Here is a 16,970-nt window from a genome sequence, read left to right on the forward strand (position 1 = left end):
CCCTTTCATATTTTCCATTCACCATCTTCTTTTCTTCTCTCCTTTTCATCTTTTCTCACATCTCTGTTTTTCTTTAACCTTTTCCTTCTTCTGCTTTTCAGCCTTTTCTCATCCCTTTATCTTTCTTCCCCTTCCCTCCTCTTTCATATTTTCCATCTAATCTTCACCGGTTTTTATTTTTATCTCCTTTTTTATCCTTTTGTCACGCCTTTACCTTTCATCCTCTCCTCCCTCACTACCTGTTTTTCGTTCCTCTTCGTCCCTTTCCTCATCCCTCTACCTCTCTTTCCCTTTCCCTCCTATCACATTTTCTATCTAATGTTCACTGGCTTTTAGTTTTCTCTCCTTTTCATTCCTTTTTCTCATATCTCTGTCTTTCTTTCTCGCCCTCATCACCTTTTCCTTCTCCTTTTCATCCTTTTCCTCATCCCTCTCCTTCTCTTTCCCTTCCCTCCCCTTTCATATTTTCCGTTTGTTCTTCAAGACCTTTTTTTTTTCTTTCCTTTTTATCCTTTTTTCCCATATCTCTGTCTTTCTTTCTCGCCCTCATCACCTTTTTTTCCCTCCTTTTCATCCTTTCCTCATCCCTCTATCTCTTTTCGACGCCCCCATCACCTTTTTTTCCCTCCTTTTCATCCTTTCCTCATCTCTCTACCTTTGTTTCTCACCCCCATCACTCTTTTTTTCCCTCCTTTTCATCATTTCCCCATTCATCTACCTTTTTTTTCCTTCCATTTCATCCTTTCCCCATTTCTCTACCTTTCCTCCCTTTCCCCTTCACCCTCCCATCGTTACCAAAGAGGAAAGAGGGAACAAAAACACACGTAGTTATCTTTCGTATACAAATCCTTAACTTTATTTATTTACACTTCATACAGTTTACATCATCATCATCATCAGCGTTATTATCAGTATTAGTATCGGCGTAACATAACAAAACAGACAGTCGACGCACCCTTCTCTCCATGCACGTTTTCTCTCTCTCACAACAACATGAATTTACGAGGATAACAACGAGAATAGCAGCATCAATAACAACAACAACACCACCACCGTCGGAACAGTGCTACCTCCTCCTTCTCCGCCTCCTCCTCCTCCTTCTCCTCCTCTTCTTCCTCCTCCTCCTCCTCCTCCTCTCGATCTGCCTTGTCCTCGTCTCGAAAATTGTGGGAAAAAGACGTGGTACAGATCTTGAGAGAGAGAGAGAGAGAGAGAGAGAGAGAGAGAGAGAGAGAGAGAGAGAGAGAGAGAGAGAGAGAGAGAGAGAGAGAGAGAGAGAGAGAGAGAGAGAGAGAGAGAGATAATAATAATACGAATAATACGGAAGGACAGACAAAAAAAAAACGAGATAAAAGTAAAGTCACAATAAGGATCAAACTCAGAAGTCAAAATGGAAGGAAAAAACAAACAAAAAACAAACAAACTTAATATAGGAAGTTATTGGAAGGACAGACAAGATGGAACGAGACGGGATGGAAAGGGAGAAGAAAGGAAGAAAGGGAAGGAGGGAGGGAGGGAAAGAAGGGAGGGAGAGAGGAGGGGGAAAAAAAAAGATTGTATAGGTATCCACAGGTAACGTGTTTGTCTGTGTGTGTGTGTGTGTGTGTGTGTGTGTGTGTGTGTGTGTATAGGGGGGTGAGTGTGTGCGTGCGTGTGTGATACTTTGGTAAATGGATAAGCTTGTTGGAGTGATTGGTAAAGCCTTTTCTCTTTATGGGTGTCGGTGGCTGTGTGTGTGTGTGTGTGTGTGTGTGTGTGTGTGTGTGTGTGTGTCTTAAAGGAAATAGCTCATCGAGGAGAGGAAGCAAAAGAGGTGAAAGAGAAGGAAAGATAAAAAAAAAGAGAGAAAAGACAGAGAAAGGAAGACAGCCGAGTTGAAATTGTATCTCACTTGTCTGTATGTGTTCGAGAAAGAGAGATAATGGCGGTAAACAAGACAGAGGAAGAACAATGGGAAGAAAAAAAAAGGTGTTTGCAAAAAGAGATAGCAAGGGGCGAGAAAGAAATGCCAAAAAAGACAAAGGGAGGAAAGGAAATGGAGAAGATTTGAACGCCAGAGAAGATAAAAAAATGGAAGAAAAGGAAAATAAGTCCACAAGAAAAGAACAATGGGAAGTAAAAAGGTGTTTGCATAAAAAAAAAGATAGCAAGGGACTAGAAAGAAATGCAAAAAAAGACAAAGGGAGGAAGAGGAAATGGAGAAGATTTGAACACCAGAGAAGATAAAAAAAGGGAAGAAAAGAAAAATAAGTCCACAAGAAAAGAACAATGGGAAGAAAAAAGGTGTTTGAAAAAAGAGATAGCAAGGGGCGAGAAAGAAATGCCAAAAAAAGACAGAAAGGGACGAAGAGGAAATGGAGAAGATTTGAACACCAGAGAAGATAAAAAAAAAAAATGGAAGAAAAGAAAAACAAGTCCACAAGAAAAAAAGTAGACTCGAAAATGATGTAGAAAAGTACCAAAAAAAAAGGAAATAAAGTCAGTGAGCATATATTTTCGACATTATTTTCACCGGAGAGAATGACAGACCGAGAACGAGAAAGAGAAGAAACGAAAATACAAAAGAAAAATATGACAAAAAATCACAAATATATATAAAGAACAACAGGAAAAAAGAACGGTAGCACGAGGAATATTTCTATTACCTCTTTTTTTCCTAAATTCCCAGTTTTCCTTTACCTCACGAACGGCCGGTGGACACACATACATACATACATTCGTGAGCGTTTTATTGCGTGTGTACGTGACTGGCAGCACACACACACACACACACACACACACACACAGTCGGAGGTACCCTTAGCACATGTCTGCGTGTTTGAGGCAAATGGTCTGCCACGTACAGCGCAAGGCAGCAAGCGAGAAAAGACCAAAAAAACAGGAAATAAATAGCTGGAGAAGCGACATAACGGCACTAGACCTTCCTTCCATTTTGACTTCTGAGTTTGATCCTTTTTATGAGTTTACTTTTATCTAATTTTTTTTCCTGTCCTTCCGTATTATCAATCTTTTTTTTACATCTCCAATCCATCGTTGTATCACTGTAACATGTTTCTTTTGGCTTACACTCAGTTTCTATCCTCAACCGACTGGATTTCTTGTTTGTTTTATTTTCCTCAGAATCTCAATGTTTCTTTTTTTTTTCTGACCTTCATTTTTGTTTTCTCTTTTCGTGACCCGTCGTCGTCGCTTCCGTCATTTATTTACTTTATTTTTGCGTCTTTCTCACTTCCTAAGATATTTACATAAACCTACAAAGGCGGGACAGCAGTGACACAGACAGGCTGACAGACAGACAAGTAGGCAGACACACACACACACACACACACACACACACACACACACACACACACACACACGCAGAAGCAGTTAGCACATAAGAATTATAAACAAAACAAAAAAAAACATCAGTGTGGTAGAAATGGTGGTGGTGGTGGTGGTGGTGGCGTTTGTGGAACCTAAGCAAACGAAACCAAACAAACACACACAAACATTAAAAAACACCGTCCAGCACAAACACAAAATGAATCCCACACAAAGCGGCGAATGTGTGTGTGCTTGTACATTCGCAAACACCTAAACTGTTGATGAGTGGGGTGGCTATGGTTAGTGGTTAGTGGTGATGGCTGTGTGGATATTGTTAGTGGTAATGGTTGTGGATATGGTTAGTGGTAATGGCTATGGTTAGTGATAGTGGCTGTGGTTAGTGGCAATGGCTGTGGTTAACGGTACTGGCTGTGGTTGTGGTTAGTGACTATGGCTGTGGTTAGTGGTTACTGGTAATGGCTATGGTTAGTGGTTAGTAGTAGCGGCTGTGGTTACTCGTAATGGTTAGTGTGTTCTGTACAAAATGGTTACTCTTCGGCGGAAACAATGAATATGGAAAACGGAAAATTATATAAAAAAACAACAACAACGAATACAACTACATACAATACACCTATCATTGTGCTTTTGGTTTTAATGGTTGGCAGCCTTTTTTGCACGAATATCCTGTGATTCTCTGTGGGTTTGTTGTAATGGAGTGGGAGGGGAGGGGAGATAAGGGGGGACAAGGAAAGCGATGAGAGGAAAGGAACAAAGAGACAGAAGAAATGGGAAACGAAGGATAGAGAGGAAAGAAGGAAGGAAAGGAAAAGGTAAAGAATCGAGAGAAGGAGAAACAAGAAAGGGAACAATGAAAACGGAGATTGACAGAAAGGAAGGGGAAAGGCGATTCTTAAAAGAGGGGAGAGTGTTGGATGGGGGTGAAGGGGAAAGGGGACAAGAGGAGGCTGGGAAGGGGAGGAAAGAGTAAAGAGAGAGGCCTGCATGGACACTCGGGAAGGAGAAGAGGAGAGAGGAAGGGAGGCTTATGATTTGGGGAGGTGTGTAATAATGTGTTTGGTGTGTGGAAAGATAAGGAGGTCGAGGAGGAGGAGGAGGAGGAGGAGGAGGAGGAGAGGAGTAAAATAAAAAGAATACCGTTGTGGATATGTGTTGGATCTTAAATGGAACAGTGGCATCTGGTTACCTAATTAAGGCTTTAGCAGTGAATGGTGTGCTGTCTCTCTCTCTCTCTCTCTCTCTCTCTCTCTCTCTCTCTCTCTCTCTCTCTCTCTCTCTCTCGCGGTCGCTCAAAACACAGATATGAATTATTACATTAGTGGACGAATTGTCTTGGTGTGCGTGGCTTGGCGGGGCGTCGTGTGGCAAGACTCTTGGACGCCGGTGAGGACAACCTTTACAACCTTTTAGACAACAAGAGAAATGCGAGGAAATTTATACGTGAAGAATGTTTTGGTACGCGATCTGGTCCGTTGATGTGTGTTAAGTGTACAGACTGCTGATAAGATTTATACAATGAAAATGCAAGGAAATGGACCTGAAGAATGTTCTGATACGCGATCTGGTCTGTTGATGTGTGTTAAGTGTGTATAAGGACTGCCAAGGGGGAAGAAAATCGTGAAAATGCGAGGAAGCTTATGTGGCGAATATTTTGTGTAAGCGATCTGGTCTGTTGATGCGTGTTATGTGTATATAGGTATTGCTTAGGAGAGGAATATCGTGAAAATACATTGTTGATCTTCTTGAAAATAGTTGCAGTTCAGTTATTGCTCTCCAGAGGTCTAAAGTACATGTTTTGCTTGTGTTTGATAGGCGTGACATCTGCATTTCTTTGAGTACTGCCAAGAAGAAGAATATTAAGAAAATGCAATGTTTGTCTTCTTGAAAATAGTTAAAACTCGATTATTGCTCCGCAGAGGTCTAGAGAAAATGTTTTGTTTGTTTTGACGGTCGAAATATCTGCACTTTTTTTGAGTATTGTTAAAATTGAGAGCTTCGTGAAAATACAATGTTAATCTGCTTGAAAATAGTTGCAGCTCGATTATTGCTCTACAGAGGTCTAAAGAATATGTTTTGTTTTGACGGGCGTGACATCTATATTTCTTTCAGTACTTCGGAGATTGAGAGTTTCGTGAAAATGCAACGTTGATCTTCTTGAAAATAGTTGCAGTTGGATTATTGCTTTGCAGAGATTTAAAGAATATGTTTTGTTTGTTTTGATGGACGTGATATCGCGAAAAACCAACGTTGATCTTCTAAAAAACTGTTGCATCTCGATTAATGCGCTGGAGAGATTTAAAGAATATGTTTCGTTTGTTCTGATTTTTGTGACATCTGCAGGTCTTTTGAGTCTTTCATTTTAATGTTGAAAACTTTTTAAAATTTTTGTAACGTACGTGTTCGTGAAATATGTTTGTCCAGCGCGCATTTTAATTTGTCTGTGTGTGTGACTTTTCATTTCTGCATTTCTAAAGAAGCAACTATTTTCGCGTATTGTTATTTATTTTATAAGCAGCAGTACTTTTCTTTGATATTTACATTTGATTATTTTTGCAGTGTGTGTATTCTGTCTATTATAGTGAATCCAAGGCTACTAAATTCTTGCTGGTTTACTTATTTTATTTATTGTCAGTATTGCTTTGTTGTTGTTGTTGTTGTTGTTGTTGTCTCCGTGGGCGTCCGTGGATCTCCGCACACACTCACCCACACCCACGACACACTCGGCTACACCCTAATTAGGACTCTATTGTGTGGTGTGTGTGTGTGCGTATGTGCGCGTGTGTGTATGTGTTAAGAGTGTAGCGGGAACCAGCCCTGCAACACACACACACACACACACACACACACACACACACACACACACACACACACACACACACACACACACACACACACACACACACACACACACACATGTAAGTGCAGCTGAGCTAAAAAATAACGTCGTACACATCAAGTAATTAACGTAAATACATCCATTCAAACGACCCGACTCAGTCAACAGCAATTTACGAAACGAAAACACACACACGTTCGTCCTTTTTTTCATCCTCGTCGTTTCGTCGCCGAGTCTCGCGTAAACACCAACATCGCCAGTTTATAAAAGTCATATATTTTCACTTTTTACACTTAAATGTACAGCATATATACATACTTTCACTCTCCTGTTTACGCATTTTCAGCGGAGTTGTTTTTCCTGCTTTCATATGAAGTAAGTCACTAATATGTAATGAATATCCAGTTAGGCTTTTTTGTCGGTTCCCTTTACTCTGCCGGGCGCCGCTTCAGCTGGTAATCCTGCACCAGTGACGTCAATCATCCTGAAGTGACGTAACAGCGGGGGTTGCGTCACTAGTACGGGCGTGGGTGTGAGCCCCGCCCTGCGACGGTCACGTGCAGAGGCGACAACAGACACCGGCATCTGTTCGAGCAGACAGGAGCGGCACAGTGATGTCTTCAGATTTTCTCTTCCTCGCGTGCCGCCCCGTCCCTGCGAGACAGTCACTCCCCAGGGTCGCCGGACAGCCTCAGGGATGCCGCCGCCAGAAGACACAAGCGAAGCGCGGAGAGGGAGTCGAATTGCGGCGAGAAAACCGATTCTTAAAGTGCAGCGAAGAGGAGGCAGGCAGCGCACGGAAAGGAAAGATTCTAGTAGGTCTCGAGAGGCCTCTTGAGCTCACAGCACCAGCGCACCATTACGTCAGCTTCACACAGCGTGCCGACACGCCATCCAAAGCCCCGCGGCTCAACGGCTCACGGCACCAGTATACCATTGTTAGCATACCATTGTTAGCATACCACTGCCTCTGTGCTCACGTTGCCGCTCGGCACCGCTGCTGCACCACACATCACAGTCGTCCGTTCCCGCATTTCCAGTCTTACTTCACGACTTTCCTCGTTGTAATTCTTCTCTTCTCTTCTCACAGTCTTCCATTTTCTTCGCGCACTGGAACTCAGCGTCTCAGCCTCTTGAAGTATTGCAGTGAACCTCGAAGTCACGTAATAATCACCGTAGACACCGAGACACTTTGCGAGACCTGGAGGCGGAGGCGTGGCACTCGACATCGGCCCAGAAGTGGCGGCAGCGGCGGTAGTGGTGCCAGGACGCTGCAGTGGTGGCGGGTGTTGGGCGTGCAGCGGGGGCTTAGGGGGCTGGTGGGGCTGCTGCGTGGGGGGCTGAGTGTTTAATGGTCCTCACTTCGCGAGCAGAGGAAACGAGCTAACTCTGCGTCCAGGTGTTGGCTGCAAGGGAAGAAGAGAAAGAGTGTTGGTTAGTGGAGGCGATCGGGTGACAGGATGGAGAGGTGAGTGGAGGGAGGAGGAGGCTGAGGGAGTGGCTGAGTGGTTGGTCACTCTCACGGACTCTTTATCATTCCCATTCCGTGTTTTATTCAAAGGTCACCGAGTCTCCGTACTATACTGTTACTAATACTACTCTGTCGGTCTCCCGTTTCTCTTTCTCTGGTTCTATTTTTGTGTTTCAGGCGTGGAGTGCAGTCTGTTTGCTGTCGGTTTGTTTTCTGTGTTTGTCTTTCTTTGTCTCGGTCTCGGGCGTTTGTTTGGTCCGTGTTTGCCTTTTTAGTATCTGTCTCGCCTTTCCTCGCCCCGTCTCTTTGACCCTCTGTACTTTTCTTTTTTTGTTGGTTTGTCTGCGTCTGTTTGTCTGTCTCTTCCCTTTTTGGTGGAGGTGGAAGTCCCTTTGCAACACACACACACACACACACACACACACACACACACACACATTTGTTTCGTTCCTGCTCTCAACAACATTTCTATTTTAGGTTCATACATACGGATACCTGATTATTCCGGTTCAGTATGTCTTCAGCCTTTCTCTCTCTCTCTCTCTCTCTCTCTCTCTCTCTCTCTCTCTCTCTCTCTCTCTCTCTCTCTCTCTCTCTCTCTCTCTCTCTCTCTCTCTCGTGCTTGCTCTCTTATAGTAATCCTCCATCATCAATCACCTTCTTTGCATGCTTTCTTTCCTTCCTTCCTTCCCACTTTTCTCTTATTCCTCTCCTGGGTTTTCTCTTTCCCTCCTTCCCTTCCTTTCTTCCTTCCCGAGGGCGCGAGGGAGGACGATTAGGACACGGAAATCCTACTATCAGCGGCCCTCGGGAGTGACGCGGCGGAGGCTTGCGCTTTTCTGATGGCCCCCCAAAATAGCGAAGGTACTTAAGGTGCAAAGAATGATTAAAGCGAGCCGTGAATCTTTCCCTCCCAAGTTGTAATTATCATACGGTTGGCAGCGAGGGAGAGACCAGCGGGAGAAAACGGGCAAAGCTGTTTTCTGTCCAAAAAATCGTCGCCCTCCTACTCCCTTTCCCTCTCTCTCCCTATCCCTTCTTTCACTCTTCAACCCCATCACCACCCACCACCACAACCACCGTCACCAACCAGCAGAATCACAAAAACTCACCACCACCACCACGACCAAAACCCAAACTTAAATGGCCTTGCTTTCAAAACAAGTCATTTACCTCCCCCGGCATCAAGGTGTGAAGAAACCCCAAATGTGCTTTCTTTTCACCTCTCTTTCAGGGTTCTAAGATCGATGACAAGACGTGATGCTGGGGCCAAGAAGAAGGGAGCGAGAGGGACGGTGAGAGAGAAAGGGAGAGGAACGGTGAAAGGGGAAAGAGAGAGAGAGGGAAGGTGAGAGACTGAGGGAGATGTTGCCGAAGGAGGTGAGGAAAAGGGAGCAGCGAGGAAGGGGGAGAAAAGCAGAAGTAAAAGGGAGAAGGAAAGAGAAACGAAAGGGCGGGTGAAGATGAGGAGGGAGAGGAAAGGGGAAGGAAGAAGAACAAGAGGGAGGAGGATAGAGAAAGAGAGGAGGAGGATAGAAAGGGGGTGAAGAGGAGAGGGAAATAGAAGCAAGACTGAGAAGAAGAAAAGGTGAAAAGGGGGAGGAAAGGAAGAGGAAAAGGACAAGAGGGAGGAGGATAGAGAAAGAAAGGGGATAGGATAGAGAAAGGATAAAAAGGAGAGCTGAAGAGAAGAAGGAAACAAAATGGAAAGGAAAATAAAGAATATGGGAAGATGCATTGTACAGATGAATAGGGAAAGGAAGAGGAGAGAAGGAAGAAGGAATGGGCATGATGGAAGGGGGATGTGATGGGGAGGTTATGATGGGAAGGGAGAGTGAGAGGGAGAAGGGGAGAGCATGAAGAGGGAGAGAGGAACGGAACTGGGGAGGAAGAAAGAGAGAGAGAGAGAGAGAGAGAGAGAGAGAGAGAGAGAGAGGTTAAATTCTATCTTGGGACTGGGCATTCTCTCTCTCTCTCTCTCTCTCTCTCTCTCTCTCTCTCTCTCTCTCTCTCTCTCACTCTCTCTCTCTCTCTCTCTCTCTCTCTCTCTCTCTCTCTCTCTCTCGCTCTCTCTCTCTCTCTCTCTCTCTCTCTCTCTCTCTCTCTCTCTCTCTCTCTCTCTCTCTCTCTCTCTCTCTCTCTCTCTCTCTCTCTCTCTCTCTCTCTCTCTCTCTCTCTCTCTCTCTCTCTCTCTCGTAGAAATTAGCCTCAAGAAAAGAGCAGGACGAAGCGTGAAGGAGGGAGGACTGCTCAGACGGATCTCAAGGTGAAAGAAAACACAGTAAAAGAGAGGAGAGGAGAGGAGAGGAGAGGAGAGGAGAGGAGAGAGGGTGTGAGGGTCAGAGGAAGAAACCAGAGGAGTGCATATACTAAAGGGAGAGCGACTGCCAGAATCTTTTATGTTCCCGCAAATGGAAACGCGTCAAAATATCAGAATTGTAACGCGACTGAAAAGGAAGCAAATGAACAAAAGCTGACCACAAAACAAAAGCCATAAACCAAACACAGAAAAATATCAATAAATAAACACTGAACATAAATTTCCAAATATCAGGAAAAAAACATTTAGCAAAACCTTTTTGTTTAATGTAGAAAAAAGAAAAATGACTAATCAGGGAAGGCAGACAAGATAAAATCATTAAGGGCAACCCTTTTTACGGCACGCGTTCCTTTACTCACCAGTTACGGTCATATTGTACATTACACCTTCTTAAATACATTGGAATACAGTACAGGAAAACTACTACTACTACTACTACTACTACTACTACTACTACTATCTTATTTATTTTTTTTACATCTTGGCCTATGGTGCCGGTAGGCTTTCTTTGGGGGCCTGGTGGTCGGCTCGAGCCCATCGTGGCGCAGGCAAGTGTTTATAGTGACGCCATCTATTCTTGGCTCATGCTGCCTCCCGAGCTCATTCTTGATTTCCCTTTGACAGTTCCTCCAGACTCTTAGACCATAACCACGGAAAAACTCAGCACAACGCCCATACTCCAAGTTCCAACTACGTGTTTCCAGACCTTATTCCTATGATATCAACTTTCCACGAACCACTTTACTGGATGATGAACACCTCTAAAAATTATCCATATATCTCATATTTACTGTAATAATGATCCAACAATCTGATATCCACTGTTAGTAATAATATGACGCAGATGTGCAAAGCAAAAAAAGTAATTGGGTGTAAAGTACCATATGTGGAATTCAAAGAAGGTGAAAACTATAAAACCTGCCGTTGAGTAGTAAATGAGAACTTTGTATTTAGCGAAGAAAGACTGAGTACAACATGGAGAGGCATAGGCTAATACGAGTTGTAATACTACTACTATATACGATGATGATGATAATAGTAATAATAATAACAATAATAGAGCAAGTAGGTATTGGATGTCCTCTGGTCTCATTAGTAACAATCCAGGGGTGTAGTAGGCAGAAAGGCAACTAAAATTAAGAAATCGCAATGGACAGACACGGGATAAAGGGAACAGATATGGAGGGAAAGAGTACCTACGCGACACACTGGGAAATAACTAATGTATGAAGAACCCAAGGCATGTTATCCACGCATTATGCATGAAATAAAAGTTAAGCAAGGTTATTTTTTCTTACTTATCAAGATTTATTTGCGAATAGTTGCCATTCAAAAGAATTAAGAATATTTTATCTATTCCTTTATAGTTTAGCAACAGCCCTGTCACCCGCCATCCGACGCGTGAACTGCACTACTTAGCCGACTAGGCAAGATTATAGCAGAAAGAATTTGCTGGAGGCCAGTCGGTCTTCATGGACATAGCACCTCCTTTTGTTACCGAACACCGATTTCCTCAATATTCGGATAATTTTTTTGTATCACATCGAAACAACGATGGGAAACTCTGCAACTCGACAGAAATTTAACGTGTGGGTAACCCTGGAGCGAGGCTCCTCCCTGGTGGACTCCATCAAGCTCTCGTGCAAGGACTCCACCTGCTGCCTGAAGAGGAGGCGTACGGTCGCCTCCGTCAAGCTCCCCGTGGAAGGCTGGTCTTGCGTCGCTGGGATTCAAGGCTGCCACGCCGAGGGTGAGCTGCGTGTGCCCTTGGCGAAGCTGTGCAAGAAAGACGGCAACGCGGCCGTCAGGGTGCAATTCGCCTCGCTTAGGAAGCCAGTCTTCACCTCTTCCATGCCGCTGGCCTGGCTGCTGGACAACATCAGCGGCCTCCACTTCTCGCTCTTCTGTGACGACGGGCCCGCCTTCACCAGCCTCCGGTGCAACGGGAGGCGGTGTGGCGAGCCCGTCCGGGCGGTGACCCCTGCACCGCGTGCGGCCACTGACGGGGTGGCCAGGACCGATGAGGCTGATGCATGGGCAGCCTTTGAAGTGACGACCCATGATGACTGGTCCGTGGAGGCTGATGATTCATGGGCAGCCCCAGACTTGGTGACCTCTGTTGCTATGGTCGAGGCTGATGATTCATGGGCAGCCTTTGAAGCAATGACCCGTGATGACTGGTCCGTGGAGGCTGATGATTCATGGGCAGCCCCAGACTTGGTGACCTCTGTTGCTATGGTCGAGGCTGATGATTCATGGGCAGCCTTTGAAGCAATGACCCGTGATGACTGGTCCGTGGAGGCTGATGATCCATGGGCACCCGCCGAATTGGTGACCGCCTTCACCGATGAGGCTGATGATTCATGGGCAGCCTTTGAAGCAATGACCCGTGATGACTGGTCCGTGGAGGCTGATGATTCATGGGCACCCGCCGAATTGGTGACCGCCATCACCGATGAGGCTGATGATTCATGGGCAGCCTTTGAAGCAATGACCCGTGATGACTGGTCCGTGGAGGCTGATGATCCATGGGCACCCGCCGAATTGGTGACCGCCATCACCGATGAGGCTGATGATTCATGGGCAGCCTTTGAAGCAATGACCCGTGATGACTGGTCCGTGGAGGCTGATGATCCATGGGCACCCGCCGAATTGGTGACCGCCATCACCGATGAGGATGATTCATGGGCAGCCTTTGAAGCAATGACCCGTGATGACTGGTCCGTGAGGCTGATGATCCATGGGCACGATGAGGTGATGTTCCATTGGCACTCCTTGAAGTGACGACCCGTGATGACTCGTCTGATGAGGGTGATGATCCATGGCCAGCCTTTGAAGCAATGACCCGTGATGACTCGTCTGATGAGGGTGATGTTCCATTGGCACTCCTTGAAGTGACGACCCGTGATGACTCGTCTGATGAGGGTGATGATCCATGGCCAGCCTTTGAAGCAATGACCCGTGATGACTCGTCTGATGAGGGTGATGTTCCATTGGCACTCCTTGAAGTGACGACCCGTGATGACTCGTCTGATGAGGGTGATGATCCATGGCCAGCCTTTGAAGCAATGACCCGTGATGACTCGTCTGATGACGGTGATGTTCCATTGGCACTCCTTGAAGTGACGACCCGTGATGACTCGTCTGATGAGGGTGATGATCCATGGCCAGCCTTTGAAGCAATGACCCGTGATGACTCGTCTGATGACGGTGATGTTCCATTGGCACTCCTTGAAGTGACGACCCGTGATGACTCGTCTGATGAGGGTGATGATCCATGGCCAGCCTTTGAAGCAATGACCCGTGATGACTCGTCTGATGAGGGTGATGATCCTTGGGCATCCGCCGAATCGGTGGCCGCCATCACCGATGAAGCTGATGATCCATGGGATGCCCTCGAATTGATAACCAGTGATGACTGGTCTGATGAGGATGAGGATCCATGGGATGCCCTCGAATTGATAACCAGTAATGACTGGTCTGATGAGGATGATGATCCATGGGATGCCCTCGAATTGATAACCAGTAATGACTGGTCTGATGAGGATGATGATCCATGGGATGCCCTCGAATTGATAACCAGTAATGACTGGTCTGATGAGGATGATGATCCATGGGATGCCCTCGAATTGATAACCAGTAATGACTGGTCTGATGAGGATGATGATCCATGGGATGCCCTCGAATTGATAACCAGTAATGACTGGTCTGATGAGGATGATGATCCATGGGATGCCCTCGAATTGATAACCAGTGATGACTGGTCTGATGAGGATGATGATCCATGGGATGCCCTCGAATTGATAACCAGTAATGACTGGTCTGATGAGGATGATGATCCATGGGATGCCCTCGAATTGATAACCAGTAATGACTGGTCTGATGAGGATGATGATCCATGGGATGCCCTCGAATTGATAACCAGTGATGACTGGTCTGATGAGGATGAGGATCCATGGGAAGCCCTCGAATTGATAACCAGTGATGACTGGTCTGATGAGGCTGATGCCTTCCTGGACGTCACGGCCATCTGTGGTGTCGTTGTGTACATTGTCTTGCTTCACTAAGCAGCCTGGTAACACACTCACCAGTGACCCCCGGCGCAGGCGCGAGCCACATCGTGAGCCACACTCCCGGGGAGCGAGACTCCCTTTAGTGACCGTCGCTCTTATTACACCTTCAGGGGAGGAGCTCCAGCTGTATTTCTTATCTTATCAATGAAAACCTTTACAATAAAACTATTATCCTATTAATGAATTTACCTTACCTATTAATAATAGTGTGCCTATCACAGTGAAATTCACCACATGCACGACTGCCAAGTCTCTTCCATTCGTCTACCATTCTATTAGCAAACCAATTCCTGCCTGCATGTTTAACAAATCTATATTGATCTAACGACCCACGGCTAAGAGTGCATTATATTTTCTTACTTATCAAGATTTATTTGCGAATAGTTGCCTCTCTCTCTCTCTCTCTCTCTCTCTCTCTCTCTCTCTCTCTCTCTCTCTCTCTCTCTCTCTCTCTCTCTCTCTCTCTCTCTCTCTCTCTCTCTCTCTCTCTCTCTCTCTCTCTCTCTCGCCCCGTAGGGAGGAGAGAGCGCTGGCAACAGAGAAAACAAGTGGAGCAAGGAAAGACTTACTCCCCCCTCACCCCAAAGTAATCAATGGTTATGTGGTAAAGGTGACTTGTAATTAGCGAGTCGAGGGAATCCCGTAGGCGTGATGTGTTCTTAGGAGGTTTATTTGGGTGTGAGAATTTTTTTTTTTTTACAACAAAGGAGACAGCTCAAGGGCACAAAACAGTAAACAATAATATAAAAAAGCCCGCTACTCGCTGGAAGATATATATATGTTTGTTTTGGCCAATGAGCTTTCAGAGAGGGTTATTTGGGTGTAAGAACGTTGGAAGGTGGGTTTAATTTATATGAAGAGGTCTGAGAGAGGTTTGTTAGGGTGTAAGGACTTTGGAAGGTGGGTTTAATTTATCTGAAGAGGTCTGAAAGAGGTTTGTTTGTGTGTAAGGACTTTGGAAGGTGGGTTTGATTTATCTAAAGAGGTCTGAAAGAGGTTTGTTTGGGTGTAAGAACTTTGGAAGGTGGGTTTAATTTATCTGAAGAGGTCTGAAAGAGGTTTGTTTGGGTGTAAGGGCTTTGGAAGGTGGGTTTGATTTATCTGAAGAGGTCTGAAAGAGGTTTGTTTGTGTGTAAGGACTTTGGAAGGTGGGTTTGATTTATCTAAAGAGGTCTGAAAGAGGTTTGTTTGGGTGTAAGAACTTTGGAAGATGGGTTTAATTTGCCTAAAAACGTCCAAGAGAGGTCTATATGGTGTAAGAAATTTGAAAGGAGTGTTTAATTTGGCTGGAAATATCACAAAAAGTTTTATATGCGTGTAAAAACTGTAAGAATGGTGTATTTTGGTTTAAGAGATTTGTGTTTAAGAACTTTGGAAGGAGATTTATTTTTACTAAAGACTTGGGCTATTGAGACAAAGGAAGATTTACTTGTGTATTAGAAAGCAAACCTCACTGAAAGACTTGTTGAAATTGGTTTAAGTGGATGTGGAAGCGTTGATAGTTGGTTTTCATGAGTTTAAGGGATCACAGAATTCTGGGGTCATGGGCCGTTGAGACAAAGGGATGTGTGAGGGTGTGTCAGTGAACGGAGAGAGACACGACGGAGCTGAGGAGGTGAAGTGTATATAAGGAACCCGAGTCCATATTCTTAAACGTATCCGGCTTCCATTTCCATTATTTTCTTGGGCCACAGAGAAGATTAACGGGGTTTTTATAGGTGATTTTCTCATTTAAGGTCCAGTACTAGTGTTAAACTATTTACTGGGATCACAAATGTCCCTGAAAATCCCAGCAACTTCCACGAGAACTGAGGTGCCGATACTTAAGAATACGGGCTCTGATTTGATGCCTCAGAGAACATTAACTGGGATTTTATAGGTGAGTTTCTCATTATAATTCCGGTCCAGTACTAGTGTTAAACTATATACCGGGATCACAAAAGTCCCTGAAAATACCAGCAACTTCCACGAGAGGCTCTTGAAACTGAAATGCTGATACGTTAAATTAAGAATACTTGTTCCGGGTGGTCGCTAGTCGAGTCTCAAGTGTGTTTAAGTTTACCAGAAAAGAACCAAACACCGCAGGACTTTAAAGGTGAACAAATAAAGAGAATAGCAATGATTATGCTAGTAAGGGCGTTGGCCAAAATACGGAACGACATTTGAAAGCACTATTTGTCGTCCAGCTCATTTCCTCGTCTTCAAAAGCAACTACTAAAGGCGGGTGTTGGAAAAAGGAGAAGAAGCAAACTTTATTGGTGATTATGGAGAAGGTCAGGTCTGTCAGGTGGAGTGTATGTGTGGGAGGGAGAGAGAGAACGAGAAGAAAGAGAGAGAGAGAGAGAGAGAGAGAGAGAGAGAGAGAGAGAGAGAGAGAGAGAGAGAGAGAGAGAGAGAGAGAGAGAGAGAGAGAGAGAGAGAGAGAGAGAGAGAGAGAGAGAGAGAGAGAGAGAGAGAGAGAGAGTGTCGCCCATTGTGTAAGAACCTGGATTAACGGCCGGACACAAAGAATAACGAGGAATATAATTACACTTCATTGTAGTTACCTGTGCATGTAGGTGGAAAAAACAACATTAAGAAGCCGTTTATTGTATGTAGTCAGGGCAGGTCGCGAGGAAGGAAGGAAGGAAGGATGGAAGACAGGATGTTGAAAGAATGAGGCAGAAGACATAAAAGAAAAGGAAGCCATGGGAAGTAAAGAGGAAGAAAGAAGGAAGGAGGAAAGGAAGGAAGAAAGGAAGGAAGGAAGGAAGAAAGGAAGGAAGGGAGGTGCAAGAAAGAAATAATGAAACGAGTGCCTCTGTGTGTGTGTGTGTGTGTGTGTGTGTGTGTGTGTGTGTGTGTAAAGGAAGAAAAGACTCAAAACAGACAAATAAATCACGACAGCAGGTGTTTGCATAGCCGAAGAAGTTGGCGGCGTGAAGATCAGGGCTGAGAATGGGA

At 44.9% G+C, this 16,970-nt stretch overlaps 1 protein-coding gene across 2 annotated transcripts in view; it reads right to left on the bottom strand.

Annotated features, from left to right (window-relative positions):
- Positions 1–2,579: 2,579 nt before the first annotated feature.
- The window catches only part of LOC126996519 (carbonic anhydrase-related protein 10-like), a 136,187-nt gene continuing 121,796 nt past the window's right edge, over positions 2,580–16,970 (bottom strand). For both annotated transcript variants that reach the window (XM_050857064.1, XM_050857066.1), the window contains one exon: positions 2,580–7,569. In XM_050857064.1, coding sequence (XP_050713021.1) covers positions 7,512–7,569 — 58 coding nt within the window. In that variant the 3' untranslated portion in view covers positions 2,580–7,511. The remainder of the gene's footprint in view (positions 7,570–16,970) is intronic.

Source organism: Eriocheir sinensis, chromosome 10 (genome assembly GCF_024679095.1).
Source record: "Eriocheir sinensis breed Jianghai 21 chromosome 10, ASM2467909v1, whole genome shotgun sequence".
NCBI classification, from domain to species: Eukaryota; Metazoa; Arthropoda; class Malacostraca; order Decapoda; family Varunidae; genus Eriocheir; species Eriocheir sinensis.